The sequence below is a fragment of the Oncorhynchus clarkii genome, chromosome 20 (genome assembly GCF_045791955.1).
Source record: "Oncorhynchus clarkii lewisi isolate Uvic-CL-2024 chromosome 20, UVic_Ocla_1.0, whole genome shotgun sequence".
Taxonomy (NCBI): domain Eukaryota; kingdom Metazoa; phylum Chordata; class Actinopteri; order Salmoniformes; family Salmonidae; genus Oncorhynchus; species Oncorhynchus clarkii.
Genome location: NC_092166.1, coordinates 44,527,200 through 44,547,383, shown reverse-complemented (window position 1 = coordinate 44,547,383; position 20,184 = coordinate 44,527,200). Strand labels below are relative to the sequence as shown.

The 20,184-nt window shown below is 42.1% G+C and overlaps 2 protein-coding genes across 3 annotated transcripts; one reads left to right on the top strand and one right to left on the bottom strand.

The window, feature by feature from the left end:
- Positions 1-7,669, top strand: LOC139376401 (male-specific lethal 1-like 1). 2 transcript variants are annotated; one of them, XM_071118954.1, is made up of 10 exons: positions 1-288; positions 1,023-1,801; positions 1,903-2,099; positions 2,187-2,515; positions 2,657-2,721; positions 2,867-2,934; positions 3,126-3,250; positions 3,426-3,498; positions 3,935-3,996; positions 5,167-7,664. In XM_071118954.1, coding segments are annotated over exons 2-10 (1,581 nt in total). In that variant the 5' UTR covers positions 1-288; positions 1,023-1,141; the 3' UTR covers positions 5,169-7,664. The 2 variants fall into 2 exon arrangements, with proteins under 2 accessions (XP_070975055.1, XP_070975054.1); XM_071118953.1 differs by lacking the exon at positions 3,935-3,996 and having other exon boundaries at positions 173-288; positions 5,167-7,669.
- A 374-nt stretch (positions 7,670-8,043) lies between these two features.
- Positions 8,044-15,504, bottom strand: LOC139376402 (charged multivesicular body protein 2a). The gene is made up of 6 exons (XM_071118955.1): positions 15,283-15,504; positions 14,584-14,751; positions 14,287-14,466; positions 13,967-14,097; positions 9,958-10,019; positions 8,044-9,805 (listed from the first exon to the last, which is right to left on the bottom strand). Exons 2-6 carry the CDS (start codon positions 14,749-14,751, stop codon positions 9,684-9,686), a joined length of 663 nt encoding a protein of 220 aa, XP_070975056.1. The 5' UTR covers positions 15,283-15,504; the 3' UTR covers positions 8,044-9,683.
- Positions 15,505-20,184: the final 4,680 nt, after the last annotated feature.

Here is a 20,184-nt window from a genome sequence, read left to right as displayed (position 1 = left end):
AATTCCATTTGCTCTGTTCCAGCCATTACTATGAGCCGTCCTCCCCTCAGCAGCCTCCTGTGATATGGACCCTCTTTGACAAAGGTCAATAAACTATAATATATTTACAGAGGGAAGTAAAAACGCTGTGGGCAAAACCTATTTCCAGCTCATCGATGTCATCTACGGATGCTTTTCTTCAACTTTATTCTTCCCAAAACACGAAAACATGACCATTTGCCGTAACTACGCATGCGCCATCTTGGGCGCTTTAAACAAGTATGCAAGAGTGGAACATGAACATACTAGGTGAGTTTGAGAAATATTACGAAAATGAGGGATAACACAAAATACCATGCTCGGTGAAACTATATGCTAACTTATTATAACTTATTTTCAGTAGGTTGTTACGTACTTCCTCCAAGTCCCTTTCGCATGCAGCGAGTCAGTGGCAGTGCAGTGAAATACTGTTCGTTATGATTTTCATCAATGGCAATGCGTGATGGACTAAAATGGAGGAAATATCGAAGTGCTAGCTAACACTTGCTAGAAGCACGAACCACTCTAGCCAACTGCTACCCACGTTCACCCTTGTATTTTTCAGTAAAAATGGCTAGCTACCAAACCCTTCGGCAAGACCATGAGGGTGTGCAAGCCATATTTGTTACCCAATTTTTAAATAATATACCCTACGTAACAAGCTAGTTAGCTAGCTACCTAACGTTAGCTACAAACGTTAGACGCTAACTAGATGCTGGGAGACTCAGTGTTCGTTAACTAGCTAGCTAACTTGTTTGTCCTGTACAGTTAGCTTGCTAGCTGAAATGTTGTATCGTTTTAGATAGTTAGCTGGTGAAAGGGTGCCCAGCAGTCAGGCGCAGTGCAGTATTTAATGTGTCAGTCAGTTGTAGTAACTAGTGAGGTTGCCAGTCATTGAGCAACACTGTTCCTAGCTAGCTTGCTAGACAGCACATTTGATTTAGACCCGATAGCAGTCAATGAATGTTGGTTGCAATACTGATTATAACTTATTTCTATTACAGGAGGAAGACTGAACCAGGCTCAATGAAACAGGAAATAGGCATCAATGACACTTGACTGCTTTGCAGAATAAGCAGTTATTCTGTAATGCTAGTTCAATAACACGTGAGTTGTATTCGCCATGACTATGAGATCCACTTTGTTTGCTAATGCAGGATTTAAGCTGGACACTGAGAGAATTGACTTTGACAAATCACAAGTTGGAAATGCAAATGTTGTGAACTCCATAACAATCAAGAGAGAAACCTGTGACTTTGTCATAGATGTCCATGACGTACACGGGGACATCCACAACACTGGAGGGGAGAACCTCAGCAAAACTAAGATCATAGACCAGAAATACATAATTCGGGCCCCAGTGGTGGCTGCACAAAATAAAGCAGGAGGGGCACTAGTTCAAGGCGAAAATTGGGAAAGCACAGGGGTGCCGTCATCCTCTGTCAGACAAATGGGGGGTGAGGGAATCCCAATGAAAGGTAAACACTTTCTGAGTGATGGTATGGATAATAAAGAGTTGGTTTCAAACAATAACTCCAAGGATGCTGGTACTGATGAGAGCACCAGAGGGGCCTCCCCTGGAGGAGTTGTCAACACTGCATCCATTGAGTTCAGCACAGAGGGCAAGTGGAGGAACATCAGAAAAAACCCTGCTAACCCCCACACACAGGCCACCTGCCTCCGGCAGATTCTCCTCCTTCAGCTGGACTTGATTGAACAACAGCAACAACAGCTGCAGTCCAAGGACAAGGAGATAGATGAGCTGAAAGCAGACAAGGAGACGGTATGCACAGTATATTAAAGTGTCTAATTGTTTGTAGATGACAGTAACGCTGTCATTTGTTTAGAACCAAATCATTTAAAGAAACATGTCTGCATACATAGTTGCTGGCGCGTATTGAGCGCATGGAGCGTCGCTTGCAGCTGACGAGGAAGGACCCACGTGATAAGCGCCTATTTCAGCCACTAGAGCCCTGGACCCCAGATAAAGAGGACCTGTGGGATCTAGAAGTGTGTGACAGCCCACAGACTCCCACCCCCAGGACAATCCCCTTCAGTCGAGGCGGCAAAGGCCTCAAGAGGTAACAGACCCCAAATACTACTCTGCATACACTTATCCTCAGTCAAACTATCTTCTACTCACTAATACATCTGCTCTGCTCATGCAGGAAATTTTGCTTCCTGGACTCAAAAATCCAGAAGTCACGAGGAGGGAAAGGCTCTAAGTTCACCTCCCCTAAGTCAGAGTGTGGAGCTGGCTCACCATATCAGAGGGAGCTGCGCAGTAAAGAGACCCCAGAGAAGATGGGGTTTGGTCGGTCACCGGTGGAGAGGGATACTCTGTACCCGAGCAAAGAGGACCCGGAGCGCACCGATCAGATGGAGGAGCTCCCTTTCATGTCTACTACTGAGATGTACCTGTGTCGCTGGCATCAGCCGCCCCCCTCCCCCCAACATGAGCCATCCCCATCCCCGAAGAAAGAGGAGGTTGTAGCCAGTGAGTAGTCCCACCACACATGCCAGTTGTTCCGTTCCAAGTGTTAAGCTGTGTAATATTGCCTCGCAATGAATAATAATGTAGAAATCCAAATAGTATTGCTATTAGTCCTGTCTTTTTTTACACTGTTCTGTTTTCCAGTTCCATCCTGGAAGGAAAACAGTATGGAGCCCTTGGATGAGGAGGCTGCCAGTGACATCCCAGAGGTGAGAGAGGAGAGCACACAGGCTTTACAATTTAAACTGAGAGTCAGAAATCAAGCCTGTAATACCACACAATATTCAACTCAGCATTTAACCCTGCAAATGGTCCTTAACCACATCAACCATGTGTTTGTGTTGTTTTACCAAGATGTTGGACGACAGTGTCTTTTTGAAGCGCCATGCAAAGCTGGAGTTGGATGAGAAGAGAAGAAAAAGGTACAAATGGGTTTTCTGACTTCCAAGTTACTCTCAATGCCTCATCATGGTCAGTCTCTAACCTCCCTCACTACGGCTCCTTTTTTGTGTGTGTAATGCAATCTCAATTTACTATATTGAACCACTAACGTTTTCATCCATTCCTTGCTCTCTCATTATCTCTCTTTATCACTGAATCCTGTTTTTTGTAGATGGGACATTCAGCGTATCCGTGAGCAGCGCATGTTTCAGCGCCTCCAGCAGCGCATGAACAAGAAGAAGGGGATCCAGGAGAGTGAGCCAGAGGTCTCCTCATTTTACCCGGACACTGAGGATGGTATGACTGGTCACTTCATCTGCTTTCTAAACATGGAACCGTTGTTTTTTACAGAACCATAAAGTTGCTACGCCTTTAATACTGTCATTTACTTACTGAAGTTTTACGAGCAATGTTTTCATTGCATGCAGACACAGTCTTGATTTTGGGGCTCCCTTTTCTTTCTTTTCTCCAGTCGAGTCCATAATCATCACCCCTTTCCTGCCTGTGGTGGCCTTTGGCCGGCCATTGCCGAAGCTTACTCAACAGTAAGTTTTTTTGTTGTTGTATTTTTGATTTCATCCACCAGTAGTCCTGTCAGTCTTTTTCAACTACAACGCTCATTGTAGGTTCAGTCCAACATGCAGGGAACAACCCTATCACACATCATGGCACCCTTTTTCAAGCACGTGGTCCAAACAAACACATCTATGAATTTTTTGTGTATCTTTCATTCAAAGGAGATAGTTTGTGTGATATACCATTCGTATGCAGAGATGTTATTTGTTTGTCTATTTGATCTTTTATTCAGGTTTTGACATTTTCCTTTAGGTTCACTTGTAGGACTATATAAGCAGGCTTTTTTGTTAGGCTTGTCACTGGACATTTCTTTGTATAGTTGAGTTAGTGATTTACATACCTAATTTATCCCCTATGTCCACTAGCTTGAGTTCATCCAGTACTATGCGTAATTTATTTTTCAAGATGGTACCATGGTGCAGGTGGCGGGGCAGGGCGAGTTTCACAGAAAGACCTTTCATCAAAATGCAAGTATTTATTCTTCCCCCAAGTATGTCTTTAAAGTTTTAAGCAAACTGTGAATATTTTACACCCCAAGCACTCATAGGCAAGCATTTTGATGCCTATTCCTTCCTCTGTTCTCAAAGAAGGGGGCGTAGGCCTAATGATTTACAAAAGAGGGCAATAGGAATGCAAACTGGTGTCAATTCAAAAATGATATGATATTATGAAGACATTGTAATTCAAGTAAGTTACCTATTGACCAGTGTTGGAAAAAGTACCCAATTGTCATACTTGAGTAAAAGTAAAGAGACCTTAACAGAAAATCACTCAAGTAAAAGTTAATGTTACCAAGTAAAATACTACTTGAGTAAAAGTCTACAATTATTTGCTTTTAAATATACTTAAGTATCAAAAGTAAATGGAATTGATCAAAAATACTTAAGTATCAAAAGTAAAAGTATAAATTATTTCAAACTCCTTATATTAAGCAAACCAGATGGCATAATTTTCTTGTTTTTAATTTAGTTTTGTTTACATACAGCCAGGGGCACACTCCAACACTCAGACATCAATTGCAAATGAAGCATGTGTTTAGTGAGTCCACCAGCTGTAGGGATGACCAGGGATTTTCTTTTGATAAGTGTGTGAATTAGACCATTTTATTGTCCTGCTAAGAATTCAAAATGTAATGAGTACTTTTGGGTGTCAGGGAAAATGTATGGAGAAAAAAGGTACATACTTTTATTTAGGAATGTAGTGAAGTTAAAGTTGTCCAAAACATAAATAGTAAAGTAATGTAATACCCCCCCAAAAAACGACTTAAGTAGTACTTTTAAAGAATTTTATACCACTGCTATTGCCAGAGGATATTTATATACCGGTAGTTTTGCAAGTCCTTTAAAGAAAATGGAGAAAAAAAATACAATACAATTTTCCTAAACACTTTTTTTTATACATTTATCCATTCCAACAGTCATTATTCTTAACATGTCTGCATGTGTGCAAATTGAGACAATGTTCTATACAATGAGTCTGAAAACAATTGAGACTCTCTTTATTTAACACATGCTGTGCCAATTGAATGATAACCAAATGTGAAATGCTTTTTAGGTTATGGGGGTCGGATTTTCCCAGTAACCTTTCCCTGCTTCCTCCAGTCAACATTTGTATTTCTGAATTGTCTTCCTCTGTAGGAACTTTGACCTGCCTTGGCAGCGAAGCCGCTGCCGCATCGAGGTGCCCAAAAAACACACGCCACACCGTACCTGTCGGAAGTGAGGTGGTATCTGCGTGTGTTAAGCAAAAGAGAGAGCCCTCTTCTCTCCCCAGAAAGGTTCTCTTTTCTTGTGTGGGATTAGGCTGTCACTGGCGTAGCATGCACTACTCTCAATAGTCTGTGGAAAAGTAAACCATTGTCCTCCGTGTTGTCACTTGCCAGCTGTCTTAGAGAAGGAGCTGTTGTACATTGGGAAAATGGCTACCAAATTTGTTAGCTATGGTACATTTGTTGCCCATGCTACTCAAAATGAAAGAAAAGCTGTACCCCCCTCAGATAACAGTCCCCCTACTAACAGCTAAGGGATTATAAGGTAAACCACAATAGTTACTTAGTATGTCTCTACTGTAGCAATTTAGTAATAAGCGCGTTCTGTGAAGCATAATTGGGGAGCACATGTTCTAATGTTTTGGAATTTGGTGTAATGTACCTAGTCATCCTTAATTACTGCATCATCACTAAAATGTGTAGCTTTTGATCATTACTACATTATTACATAGTTGCCACCTGACTTAGTAACTTGGGGACTGTGATCTAAAGGGTAAGAAGAAAAGTGGCGTTTTCTGATTTGACTGAATGGCAGTGCTTGAATTGTACAATATACAACTAACCCTGTGCGCTGGAAGCACCATTGGCGTTTACATGCTCTGGGTTTTGCTTTGATTGAAACTGCAAACAATTTTTCCTGTTTGTGTATTTACTGTAATAATATTTCCTTATGTGGACACCGCTTCAAGCGAAAGGTGTTATCATTGTGCACTAAAGTGTGGATATAAGGTGTTTGATCCTTTCTCGGCATGTATGTTTTTTTTAATTACAAATGCAGTAAATATTAGATTTTTGAAAGTCCTCCTTTGATGCTAAAATTATTGATATTCTGCATTGTCCATACTTTGCTTCATGAAAGCAAGTTTGTTTGACTGCTTCTTGGTAGATAACATTGGCTTTTAAATTAATTTGAGAACCTTTGATCTTCTACAGTATGCTTCTTTGTTTTGTTTTCATAATTTTATTATGCGAGTCTGCATGACAAATTTGGTCCAAACGATATCAACTGTTAACACGGTAGCGCTGTAAATGAAACGACATCCTTTCCGCTTAGTGTAATTCAGAGAAGAGAAATAACATCTGTTTGAATTTCAAAAGCATGACAATTTGGCTGCTTTATTCAAAAAGCACTGCTTTGTTCAGACAACTGCCTTGTCTCCGGCCCATTCTCTAACATGTGATACATTTGCTTGAGTTTTACATTTTAATGTATTTTTCCAGTACATCAGAAATACGCTTAATTGCAGTAGATAACTGAGATATAGACATCAGTCCTATGGTGAAGTTTAGAAAACATGGGTTTTGTTGGCATTAGAGTTTAGCCTAATCAGCTAGAGCACTCAAACTTAATGCTAGGTATTTTCCTTCTTAAATTCGAGCTATATTTAAAAATCTTGGTAACTTCCAAAATAAAGGAAACACCAACATATAGTGTCTTAATAGGGCCTTTTGCCACCACAAGCCAGAACAGCTTCATTGCACCGTGGCATAGATTCTATATGGCTGCGTTTACACAGACAGCTTAATTGTGATCTTTTTATTCTAGTTGGTCTTTTGACCAATCACATAAAAGTATTTTCGCATCAGCTATTTTTCAGGGCTGATCTGATTGGTCAAAAGACCAGCTAGTGAAAAAATATTACAATTGGACTGCATGTGCAAATGCAGCCCAACTGTCTGGAGCTCTATTGGAGGGATGAGATGGCATTCTTCCACGATAAATTCCCTCATTTGGTGTTTTGTTGATGGTGGTGGGAAATGCGGTCTCAGGCGCCGCAACAGAATATCCCATAAGTGTTCAATTGGGTTTACATCTGAGGACTTCAACGGCCATAGCATATGGCTTACATCATTTTCATGCTCATCAAAGCATTCAGTGACCACTTGTGCCCTGTGGATGGGGCATTGTCATCCTATGGGGATTTAGCCATGGTAGCTAAAATAATGGCCTGCCCAGAATTTGTATACATGACCCTAAGCATGATGGGATGTTAATTGCTTAATTAACTCAGGAACTACACCTGTGTGGGTGGGAGCACCTGCTTTCAATATACAGTACTTTGTATCCCTCATTTCCATTATTTTGGTAGTTACCTGTAGCTCCTGGTGATGCGTTATCGCTTAAATATTTTACTTTTGGCATAATGGCCTCCAACGCTACAGACCACAAAATACAGAGTGGTTTTCAAATTATGTGAAATTAGTCTTCAGAAACAAATGTTGTAAATATGAAAAACATGGCTGTTTTATTTTTTTTTATTTAAACGTGTTGAGTACATTCAATATTATTGTTCTATGATAATGATTGTATGTTGACAATAATTGACAAGTTTGTTTTGGAATAAAACAAAAAACATTAACAGTTAAGCCTAGTCTTCAGTTATTGATTTGTAGATTAACAAGCTCTGAAATTGATTGATAATGGTAATTAATAATGGAGCCATATCCGTCAGTGAAATGGAATGCAAACACAATTTTTTTTAGAAAACCCCTTGAATTATACGATTGGGATACCAGAGTTTGAACAACATTGGCATATAAGCAATGAGAATGTAGAGGCAAGCAGGTTACACCATGGGAGCTTAGTGTATAATTACCACTGCTATAATGAGATTGATCTTGTTGGTCAAGGGGGGGTAGTCTGGCTGACACCAGCTCCCTGTGTCGTCACATGGGTCGGGCAGGGTATGTAAATTAATGTTAGCACATTTCTAGGTATTGAGGGAAGACGATTAGCTCCAGCATCTGTCAAATGTGAAAAATGTTTATTGAATAAAAGGCAAAGTAGGACATTTCTTACAAATATAAACCACACCCTCAATCAATCTTTCAATAAATATTATGTTATCAGGAACTCATGATGACTACACTTTTATGGATAAAAGGCTATTTCAGCTCTATCAGGCACCATTGAGTAAGTGCCCCTTTTTTGGACATTTGACATGGAGGAAAATTAACCAAATTGTACATACATTTTACCACACTTGAGTTTTTTTTAATCCATTCCGCAGTCCCATTAATAATTCTAAACCTAGGTTATACAAACTCCCACAAATATAATTATACAAAGTAAATCAAAAGCAAGCAAGAAACTACAAACCGTAAAACCATTACGAAATCATGTTAATATCTGACAATGTGTAGTGAATGCTCTTGGGCACACCTATGAAAGGTAAGAATGTACAAATGTAGTGATGCTTGTACATCAAATATACAAAAGGTTGACTTTATTAGAATAGTCTAAATTCACTAACTTTGGGTTCCTTTAAATAATGTTCAATTTACCCATGAAGCAAAAATAACATGCCTTTGGGTGTATTCAAACTCAATTCATTAAAATATTCCCTTTAAAAGAGAATGTTACTTTTTTTTTGTTGAACAATTGTGTATGGATAATGATTCTGATCAGTCATTGATAAAAGATAACAATACCTGCAAACAAAAAGCCATATACCGTAATAACATGGACTCACTGAAATCCTCCAGTGTTCATCCACCACTCTTCCACAAGGAAATCTATATTGAACAAAAATATAAAAGCAACATGCAACAATTTCATTGATTTGACTGATTTGCAGTTAATATGAGGAAATAAGTCAATTGAAATAAATTCATTAGACCCTAATCTATGGATTTCACATGACTGGGATTACAGATATGCATCTGTTGGTCACAGATACCTTAAAAAATGGGCCTTGAACTCGTCACGGTATTTTTGTGCATTCAAATTGCCATCGATAAAATGCAACTGCGTTTGTTGCCCGTAGCTTATGCCTGCCCCATAACCCCACCACGGGGGACTGTTCACAACGTTGACGTCAGCAAACCACTCACCCACACAACACCATACACGGTTTGCAGTTGTGAGGCCGTTTGGACGTACTGCCAAATTCTCTAAAACAACATTGTAGGCAGCTTAGGGTAGAGAAATTAACATTCAATTCTCTGGCAACAGCTGTGGTGGACATTCCTGCAGTCAGCATGCCAATTGTATGCTACCTCAAATCTTGAGACATCTGTGGCATTGTATTGTGTGACAAAATTGCACATTTTAAAGTGGCTTTTTATTGTCCCTAGCACAAGGTGCACCTAAGTAATGATCATGCTGGTTTAATAAGCTTCTTGATATGCCACACCTGTCAGGTGGATAGATTATCTTCGCAACGGAGGAACACTAACAGGGATGTAAACAAATTTGTGCACAAAATTGAGAAATAAGCTTTTTGTGCGTATGGAAAATGTCCTGGATCTTTTATTTCAGCTCATGAAACATGGGACCAACACTTTACACGTTGCGTTTATGTTTTTGTTCAGTATAGATACAGAAATCTAAGTTGCTGAGTACATCTAGCTGTATTAACACCAGGCAGCCAAAGTGCTGTTGTGTCAGTCTCTCCTGAGGTTATTCAGTCTCTCCTCCAGGTCAGCATCTGCATCTGCCAGAGCTGGCTGGGGTTCAGATTTCTTCCCACCTGCCACTGAGAGGCTACCTCCCGTGGATGGCAGATCTAAATGAACAGGAAGGAAATGATTTAAATAAATCAATAGGAACCGTGATGAAGAGATTACCAGCTGTATCACTACTACAGCATATTAGAGAAGTGAATGCAGTTTTAAATCTTACTAACTGCAAGCACAATAACTTCACTTTATTCCTTACTTGAGAGTTCGTCAGAGAGATTGAGACCCAGCTCATCCAACACTTGGGACACAACAGCATCACTGAAAATAAAACAGAGTTAGTGTTTCCATACATTTATCAGCTAACATAAGTATGCCAAAAATATAAATTGTACAATTTAAAATAACATTAACAAATAACGATGTATTCATATTGAAGGTTTTCATTTTTATATATTTTTTTAACCAAATCTGTATTTTGGATTTCACTTGGTCTTAAGAAACTTACCCCACCCGCAATAGACTTCTTCATGCACAGATAAAATATTAACAAAGGCTCAAAAACATCCAAATACATCCTTTTAGAAATTACAATTCTCTCAGTATAGTTATTTTCCATTTTGTTGGACTAGAATGATAACTTCTTCATGTAGCCGGCGCATGCGCACACGGAAAAGTATCACGAGTTCAAAATGGAATAAAAAAAAAAGTTTGGAATGACACAATGTCATGTGTACAACATCTAAAGACTTACATCACTATACTGATAGTGTTGCCGTTTCTAATTAAGTGATAATGCCCGAGTAGCCAGTGTTTGGAGGATATATTGGCACGGGTGTTGTTAACCGTGCCAATATATCCTCCAAACACCGGCTTCTCAGGCATTATCACTTTTATACAACAGATTACCAACATATTCAAATCAAACTTTATTTTGATGAATGTATTCATACTATTTCATCCTTCCACAAGATATAGTCCCGAAACAAATCTAGGGTTGCTACCCAAGCCGGCTGGTCGTTCGTTTTATTGGTTCGGTTGCCAGAGACCCAGTCATTCAGTCTTTTTGATCTGTATCTATGGACGTGACCCAGTCGTTCATCCTAAATGTTCCATTGCCATACTGGCTGGCAACGTTATGACTTGCTTGCTAGCCAACTACGGCTAACTTACAGTCACGTCAAACAGTGCAGACAGAATAACAACAGCAGCTGCATTTGTTTAAGTTTATTAAGCTGTTTTCTAGTTACATTTATTTGGATACATCCATAACACTGAGCTAATGAGGCACGATTTTGCCTGGCATAGAAAATGTGCTCTCTCGTCAGGACATTGTTGTTTAGAGGAGCTAGCCAACATCACAGCTAACACGATCACTTTAAACTGAAGCTGGAAAGACTGCAAACTAGCTGCACTTAATTTCGTGTTACCTTTTTTAAATTCAAATTCAAAGCTAATTCATGATTTCGATTGGCTGAGAAACTTCCCGCCTCTCTCTCTCGACCCGACTCCTGACACGTTCATTACTATGGAACAGTTGGAGATCGAATTTGAATATTGAAACAATGTTGCAAATGTCGGAGACAGACACCAAGGTTTATACAAATCTCCGATGTTGAAAACTAAATGTTAGTATAAAAGAAATGTGAGAATGTCTAGATGTTTTTTATGGTGGAGATCAAGTTTATAACTTCCCTGCCTGGGCTGACGAGACAGTGGATTGCGCAGTCGAATGGAACAGAGTAAATAGGCATTTTAACGTCACTAGATTTAACCTGTGGTAATTTGTGGAATAGACACCGGCTGGAATGCACATGTTTTATCTGTGCCTCTGCAGAATGAGCATTAGTGTCACGCCCTGGTCTTAGTATTTTGTGTTTTCTTTATTATTTTGTTCAGGCCAGGGTGTGACATGGGTTATTTATGTGGTGTGTTTTGTCTTGGGGTTTTTGTAGGTCATGGGATTGTGGTTAGTGGGGTTGTCTAGAATAGTCTATGGCTGCCTGGAGTGGTTCTCAATCAGAGGCAGGTGTTTATCGTTGTCTCTGATTGGGAACCATATTTAGGCAACCATATTCTTTGAGTGTTTTGTGGGTGATTGTTCCTGTCTCTGTGTTTGTTTGCACCAGATAAGGCTGTTTAGGTTTTCACGTTACGTTTATTGTTTTTGTATTGTTCATGTTTATCTTTGATTAAAGATGTATTGAAATAACCATGCTGCATTTTGGTCCTCCTCTCCTTCGACGGAAGAAAACCGTAACAGAATCATGCACCACAACAGGACCAAACGGCGTGGTGACAGGCAGCGGCAGCAGGAGCAGCGAAGTATGGAATATACGACTTGGGAGGAAATAGACAGGTGGGTGGGCGGTCGACCCAGGGAGAGTGCCGGAGCCCGCCTGGGATTCGCTGGAGCAGTGAGAGGAAGGTTATAGGAGAATGGAGTTGGTGAGACAAACACGGCGACGTGGATGGAAGCCCGAGAGTCAGCCCCAAACATTTCTTGGGGGAGGCACACAGGGAGTATGTCGACGCCAGGTAGGAGACCTGCGCCAACTTCCTGTGCTTACCGGGGGGCTAGAGAGACCGGGCAGGCACCGTGTTATGCTGTGGAGCGCACGGTGTCTCCAGTGCGGGTGCATAGCCCGGTGCGGTACATACCAGCTCCGCGTATCGGCCGGGCTAGAGTAAGCATCGAGCCAAGTGTCATGAAGCCGGCTCTACGCATCTGGTCTCCTTGGGCCGGCTTACATGGCACCAGCCTTGCGCACGGTGTCCCCGGTTCGCCTGCATAGCCCAGTGCGGGCTATTCCACCTCGCCGCACTGGCAGGGCGACCGGGAGTATTCAACCAGGTAAGGTTGGGCAGGCTCGGTGCTCAAGAGCTCCAGTGCGCCTGCACGGTCCGGTCTATCCAGTACCACCTCCCCGCACCAGGCTTCCTGTGCGTGTCGTCGGCCCAGTACCACCAGTGCCAGCACCACGCACCAGGCCTTCAGTGCGCTTCGCCTGTCCAGCGCTGCCAGAGCCTTTCGCCTGTCCAGCGCTGCCAGAGCCTTCCTCCTCTCCAGCGCTGCCGGAGTCTCCCGCCTGTCCAGCGCTGTCGGAGTCTCCCAGTCTGCATGGAGCAGCCAGAGCCGCCAGTCTGCATGGAGCAGCCAGAGCCGCCAGTCTGCATGGAGCAGCCAGAGCCGCCAGTCTGCATGGAGCAGCCAGAGCCGCCAGTCTGCATGGAGCAGCCAGAGCTGCCAGTATCCGCCATTCAGCCAGGATCCGCCATTCAGCCAGGATCCGCCAGTCAGCCAGGATCTGCCAGAGCCGCCAGTCAGCCAGGATCTGCCGGAACCGCCAGCCAGCCAGGATCTGCCGGAACCGCCAGCCAGCCAGGATCTGCCGGAACCGCCAGCCAGCCAGGATCTGCCGGAACCGCCAGCCAGCCAGGATCTGCCTGAGCTTCCCCTCAGTCCCGAGCTGCCCCTCAGTCCCGAGCTGCCCCTCAGTCCAGTGGGGCCCTTGGTGAGGGTTACTAGGCCAAGGTCGGCGGCGAGGGTCGCATATCTAAGGACTCGTATTAAGCGGACTAAGACTTTGTTGAAGTGGGGTCCACGTCCCGCGCCGGAGCCGCCACCGTGGACGGACGCCCACCCGGACCCTCCCCTATGGGTTTAGGTGTGCGGCCGGGAGTCCGCACCTTGGGGGTGGGGGTTCTGTCACGCCCTGGTCTAAGTATTTTGTGTTTTCTTTATTATTTTGGTCAGGCCAGGGTGTGACATGGGTTATTTTATGTGGTGTGTTTTGTCTAGGGGTTTGTTGTAGGTAATGGGATTGTGGTTAGTAGGGTTGTCTAGAAAAGTCTATGGTTGCCTGGAGTGGTTCTCAATCAGAGGTAGGTGTTTATCGTTGTCTCTGATTGGGAACCATATTTAGGCAGCCATATTCTTTGAGTGTTTGGTGGGTGATTGTTCCTGTCTGTGTTTGTTTGCACCAGATAAGGCTGTTTAGGTTTTCACGTTGCGTTTATTTGTTTTGTATTGTTCGTTTTTCATCTTTATTAAAGATGTTTACAAATAACCACGCTGCATTTTGGTCCGCCTCTCCTTCGACGGAAGAAAACCGTAACAATTAGGAAGTCTATCACCGGTGGGATAAGTTTCTCAAAACCAAGTGAAATCGCAAAAAAAAGGTCTGGACACTTCTATGACATGACATTTAAAGTGTACCTATCCTTTAAAGGATTTGGCTGTAATTTCTCTGTCATGAACCCCCTACCTCTCTTCTTCATCATCCTCATCACCCATGGCATCATCTATGGCATCATTCATCATCTCCTCTTTCATGTCCATGATCTCACTCTGTCGTTCAAACTCCATCATGATCTTCTGAATCTGTGGCAACTTCATCTGTGTAGGGGAAGTGGACGTTATGTTGTGAGCCAATGGAATGTATGGGCACAATTCAACCGGTAACAAAAATGACTACAAAAGTTTGAGGCTTTTTAAGTGTGTTACAGTTCTACTGGCAAGTTCTCTCGATTCATGAATTGAATCGTGTTTTTAACAGGAATCATGAAACAATGAAAATATACACACCTGTCTGTTCATGGTAGCCATGGCTTTGGTGACTCCTTTCATTGCCTGTGCCATGCTGTTGTTTGACTTGAGAGTCTGGATTTTCAGACTGACTGCCTGGATATTTGCCCTCATCATAATAAATTTCTTCACATAGTGCCTTGTGCGAACCAAGTCCTTCGCCATGATCTTGACAGCATCCTGAATGGTGTGTGGATAAGTGTGAAACAATTGAAAATTATGCATGACAATTTACATAAAGGCGTGAAGTCTTTTTCCCTTTTAAACAGCCCCGTATATTTGTCCTCATTCTCTCACCATTTGTCCTTGTTTGGCCATTTTCTTAATGTCAGCTATTATTTTCTTCTCCTGCTGCTCCAGTCTTTGTCGCTCTCTGTCCAGATCTCTCATGGCTCGATTCAGTGCCCTCTGGTTCTGCCTCAGCATCTCCTCTGGGGTCTTCCTCTTCCCAAACAGGAACTCCATCTAATGTACAAAATTGGGAAAGAAAATCAGGAAATAATTAGGCTACACATATCATCCAAATCCACCTCTTTCTTGTCAGTCATTATTACTTAGAATTTACAATGTGTCCGTTTTCCCACTAAACAGGCACTAATTTTCTGTACGTTTCATTTGTAAGATGGCTACATTATAAACATGAATTAGTGTAGGATAACTCCTTATCTGATCCATTTACTGTAGCTAGCTGGACTTTTTAACAAGCATCGTTTACGTGATTTATCAAATTCCCAGAATTCAATAAAGAGGCCTACTATGCATAGCTAAATGGGCTTGATTATGTAGACCTTTAAACTATTCGCTAGCTAGCTAGGTATGCTTGCTTCCTTGTTAGTTTAACGTTAGTAGCTAACATTAGCTGCTAGGTAGATAACTACGAAGTTGAGTCATAGTAACAAGCTAGTTATTATTCCATTTTATGTTACAGTGTATGAAGTATTTCGTGGCGGGGCTGTTTAAGTCGCGATAATGACTACTGTTATGGAAAATAGCTACCGTTTGAGAGGTCTTCACCGGTTTTAAATCGGAAACAGACTCCCTATTTGCACAGATAGATGGATTTGTTTTCTTTTATGGACTTCCGCAGAAAGTTAGCTTCACTTCCGTCCTACTCCTAATCATTCTCCTACTTCTTCTCCTTCTTCTTCTTGATTTGATTCTTCTTCTATGGCATAATGGCGTTCGCAACAATTCAATGTGCATTCCGCCACTTACTGTGCTGGTGGATAATAAGTATCCCAAAAAAGGAAAACATTTTAGGTAAAAATAAATAAATAAAATATTACGCAAACTACCAAACAAAAATAAGTGAACTAAACAAAATCAACCTGCTTTTCTGTAAAAAAAAAGATATAATTCTAATCAGGTCCCAACACAGGCTCAGAAGCCTCCTGTGAGGGCGGGACATTTCCTAGCGACAAAAGTCATTGTAGTGCTTCTGCTGTAAAGTCTTGGAGCCCCCAAAACGTATCAGCTGCAGCTATAATGATATCCAGCTTATTGGACTTCTTAGACACAATTAATCACTATGGCTCTAAATGCCACAAAATCCACCTTCTTCATAATGAGTGTATCCAGATCACCCGATTGACTTAAAACACTAGCAACTGGTTGCAATGTATCCACCACCATATCTTCAACACTGTTGCCTCTTGCCCCTTCGACTCTCTTCACCTCCTCCACATAGGTGATCCGCTGCACAGCCCAGATCCTTGACACCTCGAACTCCTTCACTCTAACAGGTCACTCAAGGATGTCCAGAATATGATCCCCACCACAGTTGCAACAATATACTTCTCCCGTCTGCAAACATGTGACACGTGATCATTTCCTTTACAATTTCTACACTATAATGGTTTGGACATGCTCTCCCCGCATACCTCATATATCCATGCTTCACATACTCAGGCAGAGTCTCCTCAAACAACAATAATATCGACAGGCTTTTCTTCTTCCTTACATCTACCATACATACGGGTCAGGCGTGATGCACTGACCATTCCTGGGAATTTCTGACGAAGGTACTCATCATCTACAGTGCCAGTCAAAAGTTTGAACACACCTACTCATTCAAGGGTTTCTCTTTATTTGTACTATTTTTATACATTGTAGAATAATAGTGAAGACATCAAAACTATGATATAACACATATGGAATCATATAGTAACCATAAAAGTATATTTTATATTTGAGATTCTTCAAAGTAGCCACCCTTTGCCTTGATGACAGCTTGGCACCCTCTCAACTAGCTTCACCTGGAATGCTTTTCCAACAGTCTTGAAGGAGATCCCACAAATGCTGAGCACTTGTTGGCTGCTTTTCCTTCACTCTGCAGTCCAACTCATCCCAAACCATCTCAGTTGGGTTGAAGTCGGGTGATTTTGGAGGCCAGGTCATCTGATGCAGCACTCCATCACTCTCCTTCATCAAATAACTCTTACACAGCCTGGAGGTGTGTTTTGGGTCATTGTCCTGTTGAAAAACAAATGATAGTCCCACTATGCACAAACCATATTGGATGGCGTATCGCTGCAGAATGCTGTGGTAGCCATGCTGGTTAAGTGTGCCTTGAATACTAAATAAATCACAGACAGTGTCACCAGCAAAGCACCCCACATCATCACATCTCCTCCTCCATGCTTCACGGTGGGAACCAAACATGTAGAGATCATTCGTTCACCTACTCTGTGTTTCACAATGGCATGGAGATTGGAACCAAAAATCTCAAATTTGAACAGTTGATGTTGACATGTGTCTGTTACTTGAACCCTGTGAATCATTTATTTGGGCTGCAATCTGAGGTGCAGTTAATTGCCGATTTCTGAGGCTGGTAACTCTAATGAACTTATCCTCTCTCTTTGCTTATTTGAGCTGTTCTTGACAAAATATGTACTTGGTCTTATACCAAATAGGGCTATCTTCTGTATACCAACCCTACCTTAACACAACACAACTGAATTGGCTCAAACGCAACCTTTTGTGACTAGGGGGCAGTATTTTCATTTTTGGAAAAATAACGTTCCCGTAGTAAACGGGATATTTTGTCAGGACAAGATGCTAGAACATGCATATAATTGACAGCTTGGGGTAGAAAACTTTCTAACGTTTCCAAAACTGTAAAAATATTGTCTGTGAGTATAACAGAACTGATTTTGCAGGCGAAAGCCGGAGAAAAATCCAATCCAGAAGTGACTCATGTTTTGAAAGAGCTGCGTTCCAATGTGTCCCTATTGAGCAGTGAATGGGCTATCAACCAGATTACTCTTTCTCCGTATTCCCGAAGGTGTCTACAGCATTGTGACGTAGTTTTACGCATTTATGTTGAAGAATACCCGTAGGCGGCTACAATCACCTTGAGGATTGATTATAAACAACATTTGCCATGTTTCTGTCGATATTATGGAGCTAATTTTGAATATTTTTTGCCATTTTCGTGACTGCAATTTCCGGGCGATTTCTCAGTCAAATGTGAAGAACAAACGGAGCTATTTCGCTTACAAAAATAATATTTTTGGAAAAAGGAACATTTGCTATCTAACTGGGAGTCTCCTGAGTGAAAACATCCGAAACTCATCAAAGGTAAACAATTTAATTTGATTGCTTTTCTGATTTCCGTGACCAAGTTACCTGCTGCTAGCTGGACAAAATGCTATGCTAGGCTATTGATAAACTTACACAAATGCTTGTCTAGCTTTGGCTGTAAAGCATATTTTGAAAATCTGAGATGACAGGGTGATTAACAAAAGGCTAAGCTGTGTCTCAATATATTTCACTTGTGATTTTCATGAATAGGAATATTTTCTAGTAATATTTATGTCCGATGCGTTATGCTAATTAGTGTCAGATGATGACAAACGCTCCCGATCAACGGGATGGGGTGTCATGTACTGTCATGTTGTCTTGTCTCTGTCCTTTCCCTTCACCCTGTCTCCCTCTGCTGGTCGTGTTAGGTTACCTTTTCTCCCCCGCTTTCCCCCAGCTGTCCCTTGTCTCCTCTAACTACCCATTCACCCCGTTCCCCACCTGTTCCCTTTTTCCCTCTGATTAGGTCCCAATATCTCTCTCTGTTTCTGCTCCTGTCCTTGTCGGATTCTTGTTTGTTTGTTTGTGTCATTCATGCCTGAACCAGACTGTCGTCATGTTTGCTGTAACCTTGTCCTGTCCTGTCGGAATCTGCCGGTCCATCTGAGCCTACCTATGTTTGGTAATTAAAGAAGCTCTGTTTAAGTTGATTCGCTTTTGGGTCCTCATTCACGCACCGTAACATGGGGTGTCACTAGAGGTTTTAAACGCTAGTAAATCTAAGTGCATACTCTTCAACCGATTGCTGCCCGCACCCTCCCGCCCGACTAGCATCACTACTCTGGGCGGTTCTGACTAAGAATATGTGGACAACTACAAATACCTAGGTGTCTGGTTAGACTGTAAACTCTCCTTCCAGACTCGCATTAAGCATCTCCAATCCAAACTTTAATCTAGAATCGGCTTCCTAGTTCGCAACAAAGCCTCCTTCACGATTGCTGCCGAACATACCCTCGTAAAACTGACTATCCTACCGATCCTTGACTTCGGTGATGTCATTTTCAAAATAGCCTCCAACACACTACTCAGCAAACTGGATGTAATCTATCGCAGTGCCGTCCGTTTTGTCACCAAAGCCCCATATACTACCCACCACTGTGACTTGTATGCTCTTGTTGGCTGGCCCTCACTACATGTTCATTGCCAAACCCACTGGCTCCAGGTCATCTATAAGTCTATGCTAGGTAAAGCCCCACCTTATCTCAGCTCACTGGTCACCACAGCAACACCCACCCGTAGCACGCGCTCCAACAGGTATATTTCACTCGTCAGCCCCAAAGCCAACACTTTCTTTGGCCGCCTGTCCTTCCAGTTCTCTGCTGCCAATGACTGGAATGAATTGCAAAAATCAATGAAGCTGGAGTCTTATATCTCCCTCTCCTAACTTTAAGCATCAGCTGTCCGAGCAGCTTACCAATCACTGTACCTGTACACAGTGTCATGATGCTGGCCTGTGGGTAAGGTTTAGATTAAAAGCTATTTTTGTCTCATCAGACCACATGACCTTCTCCCATTCCTCCTCTGGATCATCCAGATGGTCATTGGCAAACTTCAGACGGGCCTGGACATGCGCTGGCTTGAGCAGGGGGACCTTGCGTGCGCTGCAGGATTTTAATCCATGACGCTGTAGTGTGTTACTAATGGTGAGACTGTGCTCCCAGTGCTCTTCAGGTCATTGACCAGGTCCCGCTGTGTATTTCTGGGCTGATCCCTGACCTTCCTCATGATCATTGATGCCCCACGAGGTGAGATCTTGCATGGAGCCCCAGACCGAGGGTGATTGACTATCATCTTGAACTTCTTCCATTTTCTAATAATTGCGCTAACAGTTATTGCCTTCTCACCAAGCTGCTTGCCTATTGTCCTGTAGCCCATCCCAGCCTTGTGCAGGTCTACAATTTTTTCCCTGATGTCCTTACACAGCTCTCTGGTCTTGGCCATTGTGGACAGGTTGGAGTCTGTTTGTGTGGACAGGTGTCTTTTATACAGGTAACGAGTTAATACAGGTAATGAGTGGAGAACAGGAGGAATTCTTAAAGAAAAACGAACAGGTCTGTGAGAGCCGGAATTCTTACTGGTTGGTAGGTGATCAAATACTTATGTCATGCAATAAAATGCTAATTAATTACTTAAAAATCATACAATGTAATTTTCTGGATTTTTGTTTTAGATTCCGTCTCTCACAGTTGAAGTGTACCTATGATAAAAATTACAGACCTCTACATGCTTAGTAAGTAGGAAACACTGCCGATTTTGCAGGTTATCGAATACTTGTTCTCCCCACTGTATGCGTTGGTACTTAATGAATATGATGTC